Source organism: Drosophila teissieri, chromosome 2R (assembly GCF_016746235.2).
Source record: "Drosophila teissieri strain GT53w chromosome 2R, Prin_Dtei_1.1, whole genome shotgun sequence".
NCBI lineage: Eukaryota > Metazoa > Arthropoda > Insecta > Diptera > Drosophilidae > Drosophila > Drosophila teissieri.
The window spans coordinates 1308742-1324916 of record NC_053030.1 but is presented as its reverse complement, the minus strand read 5'-3'; the positions used below and the strand labels follow the sequence as shown (position 1 = coordinate 1324916).

The 16175-nt window shown below is 35.8% G+C and overlaps 1 protein-coding gene across 1 annotated transcript; it reads right to left on the bottom strand.

Moving 5' to 3' along the window:
- Positions 1-6020: 6020 nt before the first annotated feature.
- On the bottom strand, positions 6021-6744 carry LOC122613400 (60S ribosomal protein L21-like). The gene is made up of 2 exons (XM_043787554.1): positions 6663-6744; positions 6021-6597 (listed from the first exon to the last, which is right to left on the bottom strand). The coding sequence occupies exon 2, from the start codon at positions 6579-6581 to the stop codon at positions 6102-6104; it is 480 nt and encodes a 159-aa protein (XP_043643489.1). The 5' UTR covers positions 6582-6597; positions 6663-6744; the 3' UTR covers positions 6021-6101.
- Between the last annotated feature and the right edge of the window lie 9431 nt (positions 6745-16175).

The window sequence follows — 16175 nt, the reverse complement described above, 5'->3', positions numbered from 1 at the left end:
TCACCTCCATGCATTTATCACGAGCGGTTAATCATTGATTGAAACTCTTATACTACTTTAACAAATAATGGTATACTTAAACAATTATGAAATATTGAAAATTTTTTCAAAGGTGTTTCAATCGATGATTATCACTTGTGATAAATGTATGAAGATCATCACTGATCATCATCTTCTATCGATTTGCAGAAAAACTTGTTGCCACGCCTCGCCCGCACTTGTGAAAAATGTTTTAATATTATTTTATTAGTCTTGTAAATTTCTATCGACTTGCCAAAAAACTTTTTGACAGGGCCACCGTAACGCTCACAAACCGCCCAAAGCTCCCCCGCCCACACTTTTAAAAAATGTTTTGATATTTATTCACATTTTTGTTAGTCTTGTAAATTGCTCTCGATTTGCCAAAAAAAACATTTTTTTAACGCACACTCTAACTCCCACAAACCGCCAAGATCTGTCAGTGTTGAAATTTCTTCTTCGCACCTTAGCCCTTTAGCTCCATACCACTTGTTTACTCACCATGTAATCTTTTCAATCAATTAACAATAATTATCAATCAATAATTAAAAATGTACAAATGCGGGGAAATGAGATTACCATTTTTATATCCGTTACTCGTAGAGTAAAAGTTTATACTAGATTATACTGAATGCTATAATCAAGTTCCTCCACTGTCAGATACCCGTTACTCACGTAGTGGCAGTGCGAGCGAGAAATTTCAACTTTCTTATTGGCATATCGATAGAAATTGGAAAAAAAAAATAATAAAATGGAAAAAAAATCAAAGGTGTGGGTGTGGCGTTTTGGGCGTTAGAATGAGCGTGTCAACGTTCTGAAACAAATTTGCACAGCGTATGCACCACTAGAATCTCGATGTCTATATTCCTTCTTTATACCTGTTATATACTTTTCAACGAATCTAATATACCCTTATACTCTACGAGTAACTGGTACACCAAATCATAACATTTTTTAAGGACACAACATGTTTTAATAATCGATAATTTGGCAAAACATGTAAAAAAATAATAGAAACATGGCTTAAAAGTATGGGTGTGTCAATTTTTGGTCGGTTTGTGGGCGTTTAAGAGCGCTTGGCAGGTTTCTGAAAAAATACTGTGGTGCGTTGACATCTCAAAAAATAAAATATGGAAAAAGAACAGAACTAAAGCAATCTACATACATGTGATATTTACTTAAATATATGTTATTGTTTATTAATATTATTTAATGTAACAAAGTTAAGTTTAAAAGAAAAGAAAAATGTTTGAATAAACTTGATAACACTTCATTTTGGTTTGACAAACTCTCATAGAACTTGACGCAACCCTACTTCTACTTTCAACGACTGGATCGACTTATCCGCCTTGCCACAACTGTCGAATTATATCCTTTCTTTGCGACTTCTACTCTGCAACTGCTTTTTCGATCATTTCTGCCAAATTCATTCCTGATCCTTTCCATAGTTTCCTGCAGTGTTGCCACCTGCACTATGCTCATCATCGTCTATCGTAAATATACTTCCATAGCTTCATGTTATCAGCACTCGTATGCGTCTTATTGGGGCCTTCCACTTGGACAGTTTTACGAACTTCACATCTGCCATTGCGTTTTGCATCGCTCTTCCAATATCGTGCGTATGGCTTGAATTTATTCAGTTTTTTGTTAGGCTGCCTTCAACAGACAAGATATCTGAGAAGATATAAAGAAAATCTTGTTGGCATAACGGCTGAGACAACGCACAATGTTATGTCTAGAAGTCGAAGTCCGCCATATACAAAATCCATTCTGCTACCTCGCGGGGAACGTCTCTCTTGATGGTTTGTGTAAGCGCTATTTAGTTTTAAGACTCCTCACAAAGTATACGGTTAACCGAAGTATATAGACAACCGAAAAAGTTTGAAAATTACGATTAGGTGACGTTGCTCGATGAAGACCCTCTTCTGGAGTTATCCTCAAAACTTGGATTTGGTCGAGGTCAATAAGATATATGACCTAGGCGTCAAGGTTTTTACCTTTTTGTAAAATTGGTTGATTTTTTAGAGGGTTTCGATGGGGTCTCATATGTGTTTGCCGAGTTCGCTCTACTTCCACCATTGACTCTGTGAATCGGTTTTTGTATACCCTTGAAATGACTTTAGTATATTGTCCAAATTTTCCCCACAAGGCTTCGGTCGTGTAAATTCCTTTTATTACTGAGTGCTTCAAGTTCAAGTGCTTTTTTAATTACTGATGATAGGTCGAAGGTATAGTAATTAAATCGGTAAGTAGAACCAAAGACATTAGAATAACAAGATGCGTAACGACATACGATTTTTTTGCACACGATTTTTTCGTGGTGGCTTTTCAAGTGGCTCCAGGCTCTCTCGAAATTTTATTCAAAAGCCAGAGAGCGGAGAGCTCTAGAGCCACCAGCTCTCTTGTACGCATACAGCGACAGCTGACCACTGTATTGGTGCACACGTATGCACATGCATTGTAAAAATGACAAAATATGCCCTTCATCTTAGAAGTTCTTAGACTTTAAATCTATATTATTTTTTATAAATTGACACCACTTAAAAACTCTAGTCTTGCATTGCCTTAACATAACAATTATTCAAATTTAACACAGAAATAATAATAGCACAATCTATGTACAAAAAAATGCATAATAATTTTAAAAGATTTTGCAATAAACAGATTCCATATTTTTATTTATTTTATAAATATTAATTTTTTAATATGAATTATTTGTATGAAATATTTACTTTTGAAATGTAATTTCTTTTTTTGGAAATTCTTTGTTTTAAATTACAGTAGTAATAATAATTTACTTTGTATACGTTTTAATTATTTACTGTAGTTATTTAGTCAAATTACTAGTATGAAAATTAAGCATTTTCAGTATTTAAAATGCAACTAAGATTCATTTAAATTATTTTCTTATATTTCATTTTGTTGTTTTTAAAACAGCGCGCAATTATGGGTAGGCAGAAAAGCGCGCCAATTTTTTTTGTTTTTTCTTTTTATACGTTTTTTTTTTCTGTTAAAACGTTTGCTTAAGGCTGACTATACGTATAGCTCCTCGATTTTTTTAAATTTCGCTATATAATTGTATTTATAATCAATTAAAGTCGTTTTGTTGCATTGGTAAAGTACGGAAATATATTACATATATTACATATTAATAATTATCAATATAAATATAAATATGTAACCGGTAGCTAATTCGAGCGGCGATTTTATCAAACGAATATTAAAAAAACTTCTTTCAAACCATAATAGTTTTGAATCGAAATTGACCAAAACATTAATCAAATTCGTTTCTTAGATCAAAATTGATTTCGGCCCGAAAATCGTCTTCTAGCAGAAGCACGCACACATACACACTATCTCCTTTAATGTTTTAACTCACACAAGTAAGACAATTCTATTTTTAGATTTTTACGCTCTCAATTTTAGGCGAGCGAAAAGAGAGCAATTTTGGTCGTCACCAAAAAAGTGGCTGCATAGTGCAAAACTAATGTATGGCCGTTACGCACCTTGTTATTATAATGTCTTTGGTAGAACATTGTAGACTGAACCTGTAGTCGATTTTTACTGCCTTGTATAAATTGATCTGACTTTTTAAAAACGTTTATTAGGGCTTTGACAATAACGATTGGGTCCCGGATTAAGCATTGCGCGCTATGTTATGAACAAGCCATTGTGTTAATCTGTTTTTAGGATATTCTACAGAGATTTAAAGCTAACCATAGTAAGCTACCCATATAAATCAAGAGCTTCTTTGTCTATTTTAATTGATTTTTTTGATGACATTCGTCGAGTAAGAATTTTGACATGAGCGTATCGTCATCTTTATTAAATATAACTGGTTTTACCGATATGGTCTCAAGTTATGTCACCTAAATCGAGATCTCAGGAAGTATAAAAGCTAGAAAGTTGAGATTAAGTAGGCACACCCCAGAGACATAGACGCAGCGCAAGATTGTCGATTAATGTTGCCACGCCCACTCTAACGCCGACAAACCGCTCAAAACTGCCACTCCCACACTTTTAAAAAATGTTTTGATATTTTTTCATTTTTTTATTAGTATTATAATTATAATATATATATTATATATAATATTATATTTCTATCGATCTGCAAGAAAACATTTTGACACGCCCACCCTAACGCCCACACTTTTGAAAAATGTTTTCATATTTTTTCATTTTTTTATTAGTGATCACCTCCAGGCATTTATCACGAGCGGTTAATCACCGATTGAAACTCTTATACTACTTTAACAAAAAATGGTATACTTAAACATTTATGAAATATTGAACATTTTTTCAAAATGTTTCAATCGAAGATTATCACTTGTGATAAATGTATGAAGATCATCACTGATCATCATCATCTATCGATTTGCAGAAAAACTTGTTGCCACGCCTCGCCCGCACTTGTGAAAAATGTTTTAATATTATTTTATTAGTCCTGTAAATTTCTATCGACTTGCCAAAAAACTTTTTGACACCTCACAAACCGCCCAAAACTTCCACGCCGTCACATATGAAAAATGTTTTGATATTTTTTCACATTTTTTTTAGTCTTGTAAATTTCTCTCGATTTGACAAAAATCTTTTTGACGGGGGGATCTCAACTATAGAGTTTTGGAACACTCATCATGAAAATTTTCAAAAGTTGGATAGGACTACTATAACATTAATAAAGCTGCCATATATCCGGAAAAAATGTACCATTTTTCTTTTTGATCATAAAAAGTTATAATTTCGGTATACAACAGTTTTTCGAAAATGTCTAATTTGGTTTTTCTTTTGATAAAAATTAATGTAAATGTAAAGCTCACATAGTTACAGAGGGAAGAGTACTATCATTCATAAAAAAATTAATATGAACTTTCACTGGTTTTAATCATAATATAGTTTTTCGACAATATACAATTTTGGTTTTATTTTTCAAAATTAGACTACAAAGTCATATATATAGCTGACAAAGAAATAGTCGAAAAATTAATTTAGTTATGAGAATAGAATCGGTGGTATACACCAGTTTTCTTTAAACAAATGTAATTACCACAAGGGTATATAAGCATCGGCGGCTTGGAAATTTGTATTAAATGAGTACTCTGACTGGGTACTGATAGGACCCCACCTAGAACCAGATTATTTTTAATGGATGCGCCTTCTATACATATTTGTAAGTAAATATATAACAGGATTAGAAAACGAGAGAACGCTATAGTCGTTCCCCGACTATCTGATACCCGTTACTCAGTTGGAGGAAATGCAAAGGAGCAATTTCCACATTGACAGTTTTTGGGCGATAGAGTGGGCGTGGCAAAAACGCAAATCGACAAACTTGCGCTGAATCTGTCTCTGGAGTCTGCATGCTAAATCTCCACTTCCTAGCTTTTATAGCTCCTGAGATCTCGATGTTCATACGGACGGACATGACCATATCGACTCGGCTATTTATCCTGATCAAGAATATATATGGTCGGAAACGCTTCCTTCCGCCCGTTACATATGTACTTTTTAACGAATCCAGTATACCCTTTTACTATACGAGTAACGGGTATAATTATACACAATATTCTAAAATGGCAACTAATCATGCTCAACATCAAAAATGTTCAGAATTTAACGAAACATACTACTGATATCTATTGTATAATTTTTTGGTCTTTCAACTATTTACATTTTGAGTACAGATTTATCGGCGAAGGCTTTTTAAGATGATCCTAGAAAGCGTTGCTAAAAATAAACGTTGCTTTTGTTTTTAAAAATAGGATTTTTTTTTCTTTTATTTTTAAAATTATTATTTCTATTTGCATGTATAAACAAAAAATGAAGACCAATCAAAAAAGTAATTTTTTCGCTAGGATGGTTCACCGATTTCAAAAATGCCATTCGTAATGAAATGCATACAAATTCGCTTGACATTGGCTTGACAAAAGTTTTGTTGCTTACGGTTTGCGCTGCAAACTTCTCCCATAAGTTATACTTACGGGCAAAAGAAAATTAAAAATCTGTTTATATTGGGCACATATTTGTTTACTCAATTATAACAAATATTATTTCATTCCGTACAATTTCCAAGCAACAACATCCCTTTAGGCAATGAATTCGTATGGAATCGGGGCAAGAGCAATCGGTTCCCCAAGTTTCTTAACGAAGTGCGACTTCTTCGGCTGTTCCGGCTGGCGCTTAAGACTGACCCATTGTCCCTTTTCCTTTGCCTCCTTCAGCAATCGCTCATTTTCTTTTACGCGGCGCAAAAAATCTTCACGGCACTTGGAGTGGTGGATGTGCTCAATGCGCACATTGACTCGCTTTGCAAGGATTTTACCTCTGACGCGTTTGTTTACTATTACACCAACGGCGTGCTGAGTCACATTGAATATGCGCCCTGTTTTTCCATGATATGCCTTATAGGGCAAACCCTTCTGTACAGCACCATGCCCCTTAATATCTACGATGTCGCCGATCTTAAAGACTCGCATGTATGTAGACAACGGAATAACTCCATGCTTTCGGAAAGGACGGGAAAACATGTCCCGTGTGCCGCGACGATAACCCTTTGAGTTAGTCATTTTAATTTAAGGTCCCCTGTAAGAATTGGCGTCTTATTAAGTCTTCTTTTTTAAAATATGTTGAAAAAGTATGGTCCAAACCTCTTCGAATTGACGTCCACGCGGTCGAATAGTTGGGAAAAGAAAGAAAGATGGCTACTTGCATAGCGTTGCCACTTTACACGTTTAATGAAATTTATGTAGGGCTGCATTGAGAGTTTAGAAACTAAAAGTTAAGCACCGTCCAGAATGAGATTCACAAGAAGCTTAATATTCTTTGTAATAGCTACATTCATGAATGTCTTAAGCAACAGCAATTGCTTTGCTAAAGACTAATCCCAAGTTTAAACATTTGGCCCGCGTTAGTCATTATTGATTTATTTAAATATTTTTATACATATATATATGTTTAAATATTATCCATAAAATCGACGCAATTATATAAATACGTGTTTCTAGTTACTAACAGCTATTGTATCCAAATGAAAACATTTATAAACGTTCTAAATTAAAAATCAATTTTTTATTGTATTATTTATTTATTGATACAACTGTGATGCTACATGTATTTTTCCCACACTGTGTTTGTGATTTTGTCTTGTAAAAGGGAACATAAAATAAATATATTGTGCCCTATTTCGAAGTGTAAACGCCCATGATTTAAAAATGGAGTCCGAGTCTTGAAGGCATTACGACATTTTTTGCTGTGTCCCAGATGTTTACGGAATAAATATTTATGGCCGAGAAAAATACCAAGTGTTGTTTGTTCAGGGTATTGTAAGCGGTGGACCTACGAGGGGGCGTTCCCATAATATTTTCTCTACATCAATGGAAATGAATTACAGAATGTGAATAAAATCAAATAATTTTTTAAAATTAAATGTGCCATGCCTAAGAATCGGGTTGTGTGGCGTGAACAAATAATCTTTGCACATTGGTAGAAATTGTCAAGACAAATATTTGATTAAATTGTTTTTCAAATATTAAGATAACAAAAATTATATCATATCTCAGAATTGTAGACTTTATTGTTTTCGCCGTTTTTTTGTGTCTTTAATTTTGTGTGACATTATTTTAAAACATATTTGCACCGTGTATGCGTCAAAATAATCTGCATCCCTAGTCACAGTATTTTATCTCTTATAGTTTCTGAGGTCTTAACGTTTATACGAATGGGCACGCGGCCCTTGCTAGATAGACTTGGGTGACTTGTATCTGGTCGCTATCACCAACAGTAATGTGGATTTTACTGCAAAACCATAGTCTGAACGCTCCCCAATAATGCCCTTTTCCTGGCCATAGTTACGGCAGCCTTACTTCGACAGCAATGAATGTTAGATTTTATAATCGCAAATGTAACTAACTACAAACTTCTCCACAATAGCCAAACAGGATTTAGGAAAGGCAAATCAGTTATCTTTATAGACTATCTTGTTAACAAAACCTTGGCTACCAAGAATCATCTTTCTATTATCTCGCTCGACTTTTGCAAAGCGTTTGACAAAATTGGTTTACATGCGATTATCAACCAGCTATTAAAGTGGAAACTAGACCCCAAAATCATTAATTATGTTCGTAATTTTATGACCAACAGGAAGATAAAAGTTAGAGTTGGCAAACATTTCTCCAACACACTGCCACTCGACAATGGTACACAAGGTTCGCCTTTATCTGTGGTACTATTTGTCATAGCTTACCAAAATCTTGTCGAGTTAACAGCATTGCACAAAGAAATACAAATAAGCGCCTATGCTGACGATGTCAACTTGCTGATTAAAATGAATAAAACAAAAAATGGGATATTACATTTAGATGTGCTAAATAATGACATAGTTAACTGGTGTTCTTATTCTGGTGCTATCCTTTCACCCGAAAAGTGTAAGCACATGCATATATGCAACAAACACAATTGCAGATACGATGTATTCTTTGGCAGCTTTCAACTTCCCAATGTTACCTCACTCAAAATCTTAGGCCTGATATTCAACAATAAACACAAGTGGAACTCACACATAGACCATCTTGTCGTTGATTTTCTGAAACGGCATAATATTATTAAATCCAAAATACAATTGTAGCACATTAACACTAATTTCTGTAGTGAAAGCTTTATCAAAAATTGATTTTGCTTTACCACTCTACGGAACTGCCCCAAAATGTGTCCTAAAAAAAGTTAACTTAACTTTACATTCAGCTATTAGAATTGCTCTTGGTGCCGTTCGTTCAACACCAACACGAAATTTGCTGTTTGAGGCCAACATTGCGCCTCTCGCCATTAGACAAAAGCTCCTTACCACTAATCTATGCATCACCAATAGCGCAGATGCCCCCATTTGTAATATTATAAAAAAAAATATAAAACCCCTAAGGAGGGAAAAAAATTGTCTGCTCTAGACAAATCAAGAGAGAACGCTATAGTCAAGTTCCCCGACTATCTGATACCCGTTACTCAGATGGTGAAAGTGCGCAGGACACACAACACTCACAGTTTTTGCGGTTTGTGGGCGTTAAAGTGGGCGTGGAAAAAAGTTTTTTGGCAAATTGATAGAATTTTACAAGACTAATACAAAAATGAAAATATATCAAAACATTTTTCAAAAGTATGGGCGTGGCAGCTTTTGGCGGTTTGTGGGCATTAGGGTGGGCGTGGCAAATATTTTTTTGGCAAACCGATAGAAATTAAGGAGACTAACACAAAAATGAAAAAATATCGAAACATTTTTCAAAAGTGTGGGCGTGGCAGTTATAGGCGGTTTGTGGGCGTTAGAGTGGGCGTGGCAACATGAATCGACAAACTTGCCCTGCTTCTATGTCTCTGGAGTCTGCATGCTCAATCTCAACTTTGTAGCTTTTGTAGTTCCTGAGATCTCGACGTTCATACGGACGGACAGACGGACATGGCCAGATAGACTCGGCTATTGATCCTGATCAAGAATATATATACGCTTCCTTCTGCCTGTTACATACTTTTCAACGAATCTAGTATACCCTTTTACTCTACGAGTAACGGGTATAATTATTGAATCACACAAACACCTCGAAATACAATTAAATCGGCCAAAAAAACATATCCAAAAATCACCTCCCTGGGCACTTAACCGAAAAGCCATAAATACATCCCTTAGCTACTTCAATAAAAACGTTACATCCCCCGAAACGTTCAGAAAAGAATTTGTCAGAATACAAACCGAACTCAAGGGCAATAAAGCATCCTTTATTTACACGGATGCGTAACAAATAAACAATCTCACTGGCTTTGCAGTGACAACCAATTCTAGCATCTTAAAAATGGGAATTCTTCCAACCTATTCTACCGTCTACACAGCAGAAATAATAGCCATTTATGAATCCATTATGACACTCAAAACAAATCGGGGTAAATACATAATTTGCTCAGATTCCTTATCATCCCTCAAAGCTATTAAAAACACTTCTAATCATTCCTATTATGCCACCGAAATTCGAAACTTACTTATTAGACACTTTCCAAAATTCACTCTATTGTGGATTCCTAGCCATGTCAACATAACTGGCAATGAATTTGCCGATTTAGCAGCCAAAAATGCTCTACGCCATCCACTTGTTTACACAATTAACTACAGTTGCGGAGACATACAAAAATATGTCTCTAAATATTTAAACTCCCTTGCCAATGACACATTTCTGCACTCCTCAAATTGGTACCAAAACATAAACAAAAATAAATTAAACATTTCCCATTTTCTAACAAAAACACATCGAATATCTCGACTGGACGAAATAAAATTTCTTCGCCTTAGATTAGGTCATACAAAGTTAACTCATGCGCACTATATAAGCAGAAACCCTCTGCCAACTTGCCCATTATGTAACCTCCACCCAATTAAACTTGATCACGTTATAGCATCATGTCCTTCTATAACCCAACTCAGGCTCAACCCCTCCTCATTAGCAACATTAACAAACCCATCATACGAAAATATTACACTCTTATTAAAGACACTAAAAAGTGTAAACTTATACTATAGTATTTAAGATTATCTGTATATCTATTATTTATCATGTCCAACCCAATGAATTATGTATGTCGCAGCGTTGTCATTTTCTTGCGCCTGATCTTCCATGTTGACACATAAACCCCTCGAGTGAAGCGAATTCCAACCGGCGTGTGGAATCGTCTGCATGCGACTTGCAAGCACAGTGGTCAAACTATGTTAATAATGTGACAGACACGTACAGTGGTCAAAATACATTCATTATGCGACACGGCCTTCCTGACATAATACACGTCCTCGTGTGTTGTCTTAAATCTACCACATAAGTGACAATACTTCAGGATTCAAAGACTCTCTGGATATTTCAAAGAATTATTTCCATTCAATTTATTTCTGATTCAAATTAGTTTCAACTTCATTATTATCTATGTTATGATAAATTAAATTATTTAAATTTTCATAACATAATTTAAATTTAAGAAATCATTCCATTCGTGTAATTCCTTTAACACATTTTTCTCTTAAACTTTTAAACCAAACACATTTTGTAGTTCCTTTTACAAATAATTAACTTATCTTTTGTGTAGTTCCTTTAACACATAATTTACTTATCATCTGTGTAGTTCCTTTAACACATAATTTACTTATCATCTGTGTAGTTCCTTTAACACATACGACCCCCGCCATAACAAGTCTCTTCTGCTATGGTGCGGTCTTCAGTTTCTCTATTGGGCAACAGACACAACTTCTATTGCGCTGTCTCTATCTTTACATAACTCATCGTGTATCTGATTATTTGGTATTGCTCTTAAACATTCATGAGAATACTTATATGTTCGTTTACATGTTAAAGATTTTAGCGTATATCTATCTCCATCCAATACTTCAATTATCTCAAATGGCCCTTTAAATTTAGGATCGAGTTTAATTTGATGACGTTCTTCGTTTTTAAGCAAAACATGATCACCCACTTTGAAATGTACTATCTTAGCCTTATTTTTATCAAACCTATCTTTATCGTATTCTGCTTGAGTTTTCATGTTCTTTTTAGCCTCCTTTCTCAAATTTTCTTTGTCTACCTCATCATTGTTTTCTTCGTTTAGCGGCAACAAGCCAAAAGGTCGAGCTTCTTTACCTATCAATAATTCCAAAGGGCTAAGCTTAGTCACACGATTAATCGTGCAATTCATTGCTAGCTGCACTTCAGCCAACGCATCCTGCCATGATCTCTGACTAGACTCGACAGCCGTTAGCATACCTTTCAGGGTACTCATGACACGTTCTACCTGACCGTTTGCTCTACTTGCACCCGTAGCAATTAAATGTAGATTAATTTTTTGAGAGGAGCAAAAATCGCGAAAGCTTTTACTTGCGAAACTACGTCCTTGATCTGCTATAATTCGAGTGGGTAAACCAAGAAGGAAACGGCGGATTTTACATCCTTGATGCAGCTATCAGAATCTATATTTAGTGTGTGGTAAAAATAAACAAATTTGGTGAAGGCATCTATAAGGACGATGACATATTCCTTCAAATCATTTTTGACACTCAATTTGCCTGTGATGTCGATATGTATATGTATTTCTATTTTAGGAATAGGATGCAGCTCAGCCTGCACTTTTCCCACTGGTGGCTTAGAAACTTTACATGTAATGCAATTTTCTACAAATCTACGAACGAATTTAGACATATTTTCGAACCAGTAATAACAATAGACTTTGTCCAGCGTCTTTTCCCATCCAAGATGCATAATGGATTCATGGACGTGATTTATGACGGCCCATCGAAAACCCCTTGGTATTACCGGCAAACATTTGGTCTTACTATTTCGCTGTATTTTTCTATGTAGTACTCCCTTTCGCAATTCATATGTTTTATCCAGATTTCCTGGTAACTCATTATTCTTTAACTTTACAATTATTTCTTGTATCTCAGTATCTCGCTGTTGTTCTGAAACCAACCAGTTATCAGATACCTCGGTCAAATTGATTCGTAACTCTGAAATCTTATTTATACTTTTGGGTTGTTCAAGCACTGGATTTCGAGAGAGAAAATCCACATGCGCCATTCGCTCGCCTTTTCTATACTCTATTTCGAAATCAAATGCCTGTAAAAACGCCCACCATCTATGCACCCTCGGTGTTAAATCTAGTTTTGTGCGGCTGGCCTTTAAAGAATTACAGTCACTATAAACTACAAATTTACGTCCCTGCAAATAATGTCGGAAGTGTTTTATAGCATTTACCACTGCTAACGTCTCCAGTTCGTATGAGTGGTATTTAGATTCGGCGGGAGACGTACACTTACTGTAATACTCTACAACATGAGGTTTATTGTCAATTTTATGTAACAGGATCGCTCCATACCCAATACAACTTGCGTCAGTATGGAGCTCTATTGGGTATTGCGGATCGAATATGATTAAAACTGGCGTCTGGGTCAATATAGTTATTATTTTTATTCGCACCTGTTCATGCACTGGTAACCAAACAAAGTCAGTGTTTTTCTTAGATGTGAGAAGATACAGAGGTTTAAGCGTTTGGGAGAAATTTAACACAAATTGCCGACAATATGTGGCTAAACCAATGAATTGTCTTAGCTGTGAGACATTTTGGGGTGATGGTAATGCTTTTAAAGCTTGAATTTATCGTAAATTTGGCCTGACTTCTCCGTTGCTTATATCAAATCCGAGATACTCTATTTTTGTGGTGAGAAAGGAACACTTAGTGACATTAAATGAGAATCCAGCCTTACTTAATGTCTCCAATACTCTCTGCAATCTAACTAGCGCATCTTCATTGCTTTCTGCTATTATGAGAACATCATCAATATAAACAATTGCATAAGTGTAAGCTAAAGCTCCTAGGGCCTTCATTATAGCCCGCTGGAACACAGATGGTGCGTTTTTCAAACCAAACGGCATTGTCAAGTACTCGTATTGACCCTCTGGCGTTACAAATGCTGTTCGTTCAATTGAGTCCTCATGGACTGGAATTTGGTAAAAACCGCTTGTCATATCTATGCACGAAAAATATTTAGCACCCCGAAGCCTAGCAATTTGGTCTGAGATGAGGGGCAATGGATACTTGTCAGCAACTGTGTTTTCATTTAGCATGCGATAGTCCCACACAGTCGATCGGTGCCATTTTTTTTTTTAACTAGCATCATGGGACTAGCGAAAGGTGAACAGCTTGGCCGAATAATCTTAGCTTTTAGTAGTTCATCAACTTTACCCCGCACTTTGATTTTCTCTTCTTCACTAAGCCTATATGGCCGCCGTTGTACTGTCTTTTGCTGATCTATTAATCTAATTTCCAACTGCCCTGTGGTGACCCTAGTCTTTGGTATTCCATCAATAAACCAATCTGAAAAACATTTTAGAATTTTTTTTAAGGCTGCCTTATCAAGATCATCAAGTTCACGATTTGATTCTATTAGTTCTTCATAATTGGTAATTACTAACGATTCTACTCTTTTGGTTGTGTAAATATGAAATTTGTCAGCGTCCATGGTTACGCCAAAGCCCTGGCCTAAAATTTCACGGCCAATTAGTACGTCATATTTCAAATACTTATCCATAATAACATGTAACAAAATCTCAAAATAACATTGATCAATATTTATATTACATAATAGTTGTTGAGTGCTGCATATTGAATCATTACATATGCAGTTCAATTTAACAATGTTATTAATTCTTTTGCCACTAAATTTATCGGCGACACTTTCCTTAACCAAGGAACATTCAGCGCCAGAGTCGAAGCAAAATGGAACAGACTCACCGGTTGAACTTCTTACTATTCCTGATGGTGGAGCTACAGTACAGATGTCAACACGTCTCTCGGTTACTTGGTCGTTTCCTCGTGATCGTCCTTTTGGACAGGCGGATGCGAAGTGCCCAAGCTCGTCGCATTTGAAACATTTGACTGTTGACCGGTCTTTTGATCCTTGCGTTGAACTTCCGTTGTGACTTTTTCCTTGATTTTGTGGCCTCTGCCGAGCACGACATTCAGCATATTTATGTCCGATCTTTCCACAATAATTGCATTTCACTTGAGAGAGATACTTAGACTTTTTACGCTCTGGGCCTGTTGTAGATGCGTCGTCATCAAGGTTCCGTTTTTTAAAAGTGTGCGCTTGTAGTTGTTGTTGCATGTCATTTCGAGTTTTAATATTGTTTGTAAAAACCCAGCGCGACAATTTGTCATCAATTTGTGCCATGTGAGCCAGAGTAAGTGAAACCGCAATTTCAATAGATTTAAATTTGGACATAAGTAAGGTGACGATTCGGCTTCCATATTCGGTGTAACTTTCTCCAGACTTTGGTCGCCCGTTCAAAATTTTCATCAGTGTGGCAGCAGACGTTTCGATGCCAACGAAGCGTTGAACGAAGAGTTCTTTAAATTGTGGCCATGTGATGCCAGCAAAGCATATTTGGGACAGCCATTGTGATGCACTTCCCTCTAGCGCCTTGCTCAAAGTTATCATCAGGCTGCTTCCTTCGGGCATTTTATCAGCAAAAATGGGATCCACTGTTGTACACCAAGCTGAGGCATCTGCACCAGCTCCCTCAGGATGAAACTTTGGGAGAGTTATATGTTTTTCCTTTTCATCAGTTGCCGATGCCTTCGGTGTCTGCATATTTTTGATGATCTCCATTAGGTTGTTGTTTTGCACTTGTAAAGCTGCCAGGTATGCATGGGGGATATTTGTAGGCAAAGCAGATCCCACTTCTGATGTCGCAGCGTTGTCATTTTCTTGCGCCTGATCTTCCATGTTGACACAAAACCCCTCGAGTGAAGCGAATTCCAACCGGCGTGTGGAATCGTCTGCATGCGACTTGCAAGCACAGTGGTCAAACTATGTTAATAATGTGACAGACACGTACAGTGGTCAAAATACATTCATTATGCGACATGTACATATGTAGATTCACATCTAGACATTAAGTTATATATCTTATTATATTGTAATTAGCATTATCTTGCACTTCTGCAGCTGAAGGCCTGAGTTGCCATGGCTCCTAAAACTCAGTGGCCCAGACTTTCCAAGTCTTGATCCACCTTAATATAATAATAATAATAAATATAATCACAAATGCTATATGTTTGATCAGCTGTAGGTCGATTGGCTTGCAAACCATGTATTATTAGGCAAAAAATTATATAAGTGTTCAAATGAAAGATACCGATGATTTGTGATTAGTGATCATAGGGACGAATTCCTTCCAGCCCTCATTTGGGGAATGGGAATCATTTCATTGGTAAACCGGCTAAAATATTACAAACTTTGTTTTAAAGATTTATAGATATTTAGCAAATAAACTAGCATCACTCAAAAAAACTTTTCTTTAAAACATGGCTTTCAAAAAAGAGGCCAATGCCCCCTTGGGACATAAGAACCGGGCGCTGCTTATGATTGCAAACGACTGTTAATTCGAACCACTTAATGTGAATTGCTCACGATAAATTTAATAATACTACAGATTACACATACCAATGTGTTTTGTCTGAAATATAAATTTATTCTCTTTACGATGGAAAAAAGATATATGTTTTTTTTTTTCAACAAAATGAGTATTATTGTATATTAATGTTTATTCAAACATTTAGAGGAAAATATGACCACTCTTAATCTGCAA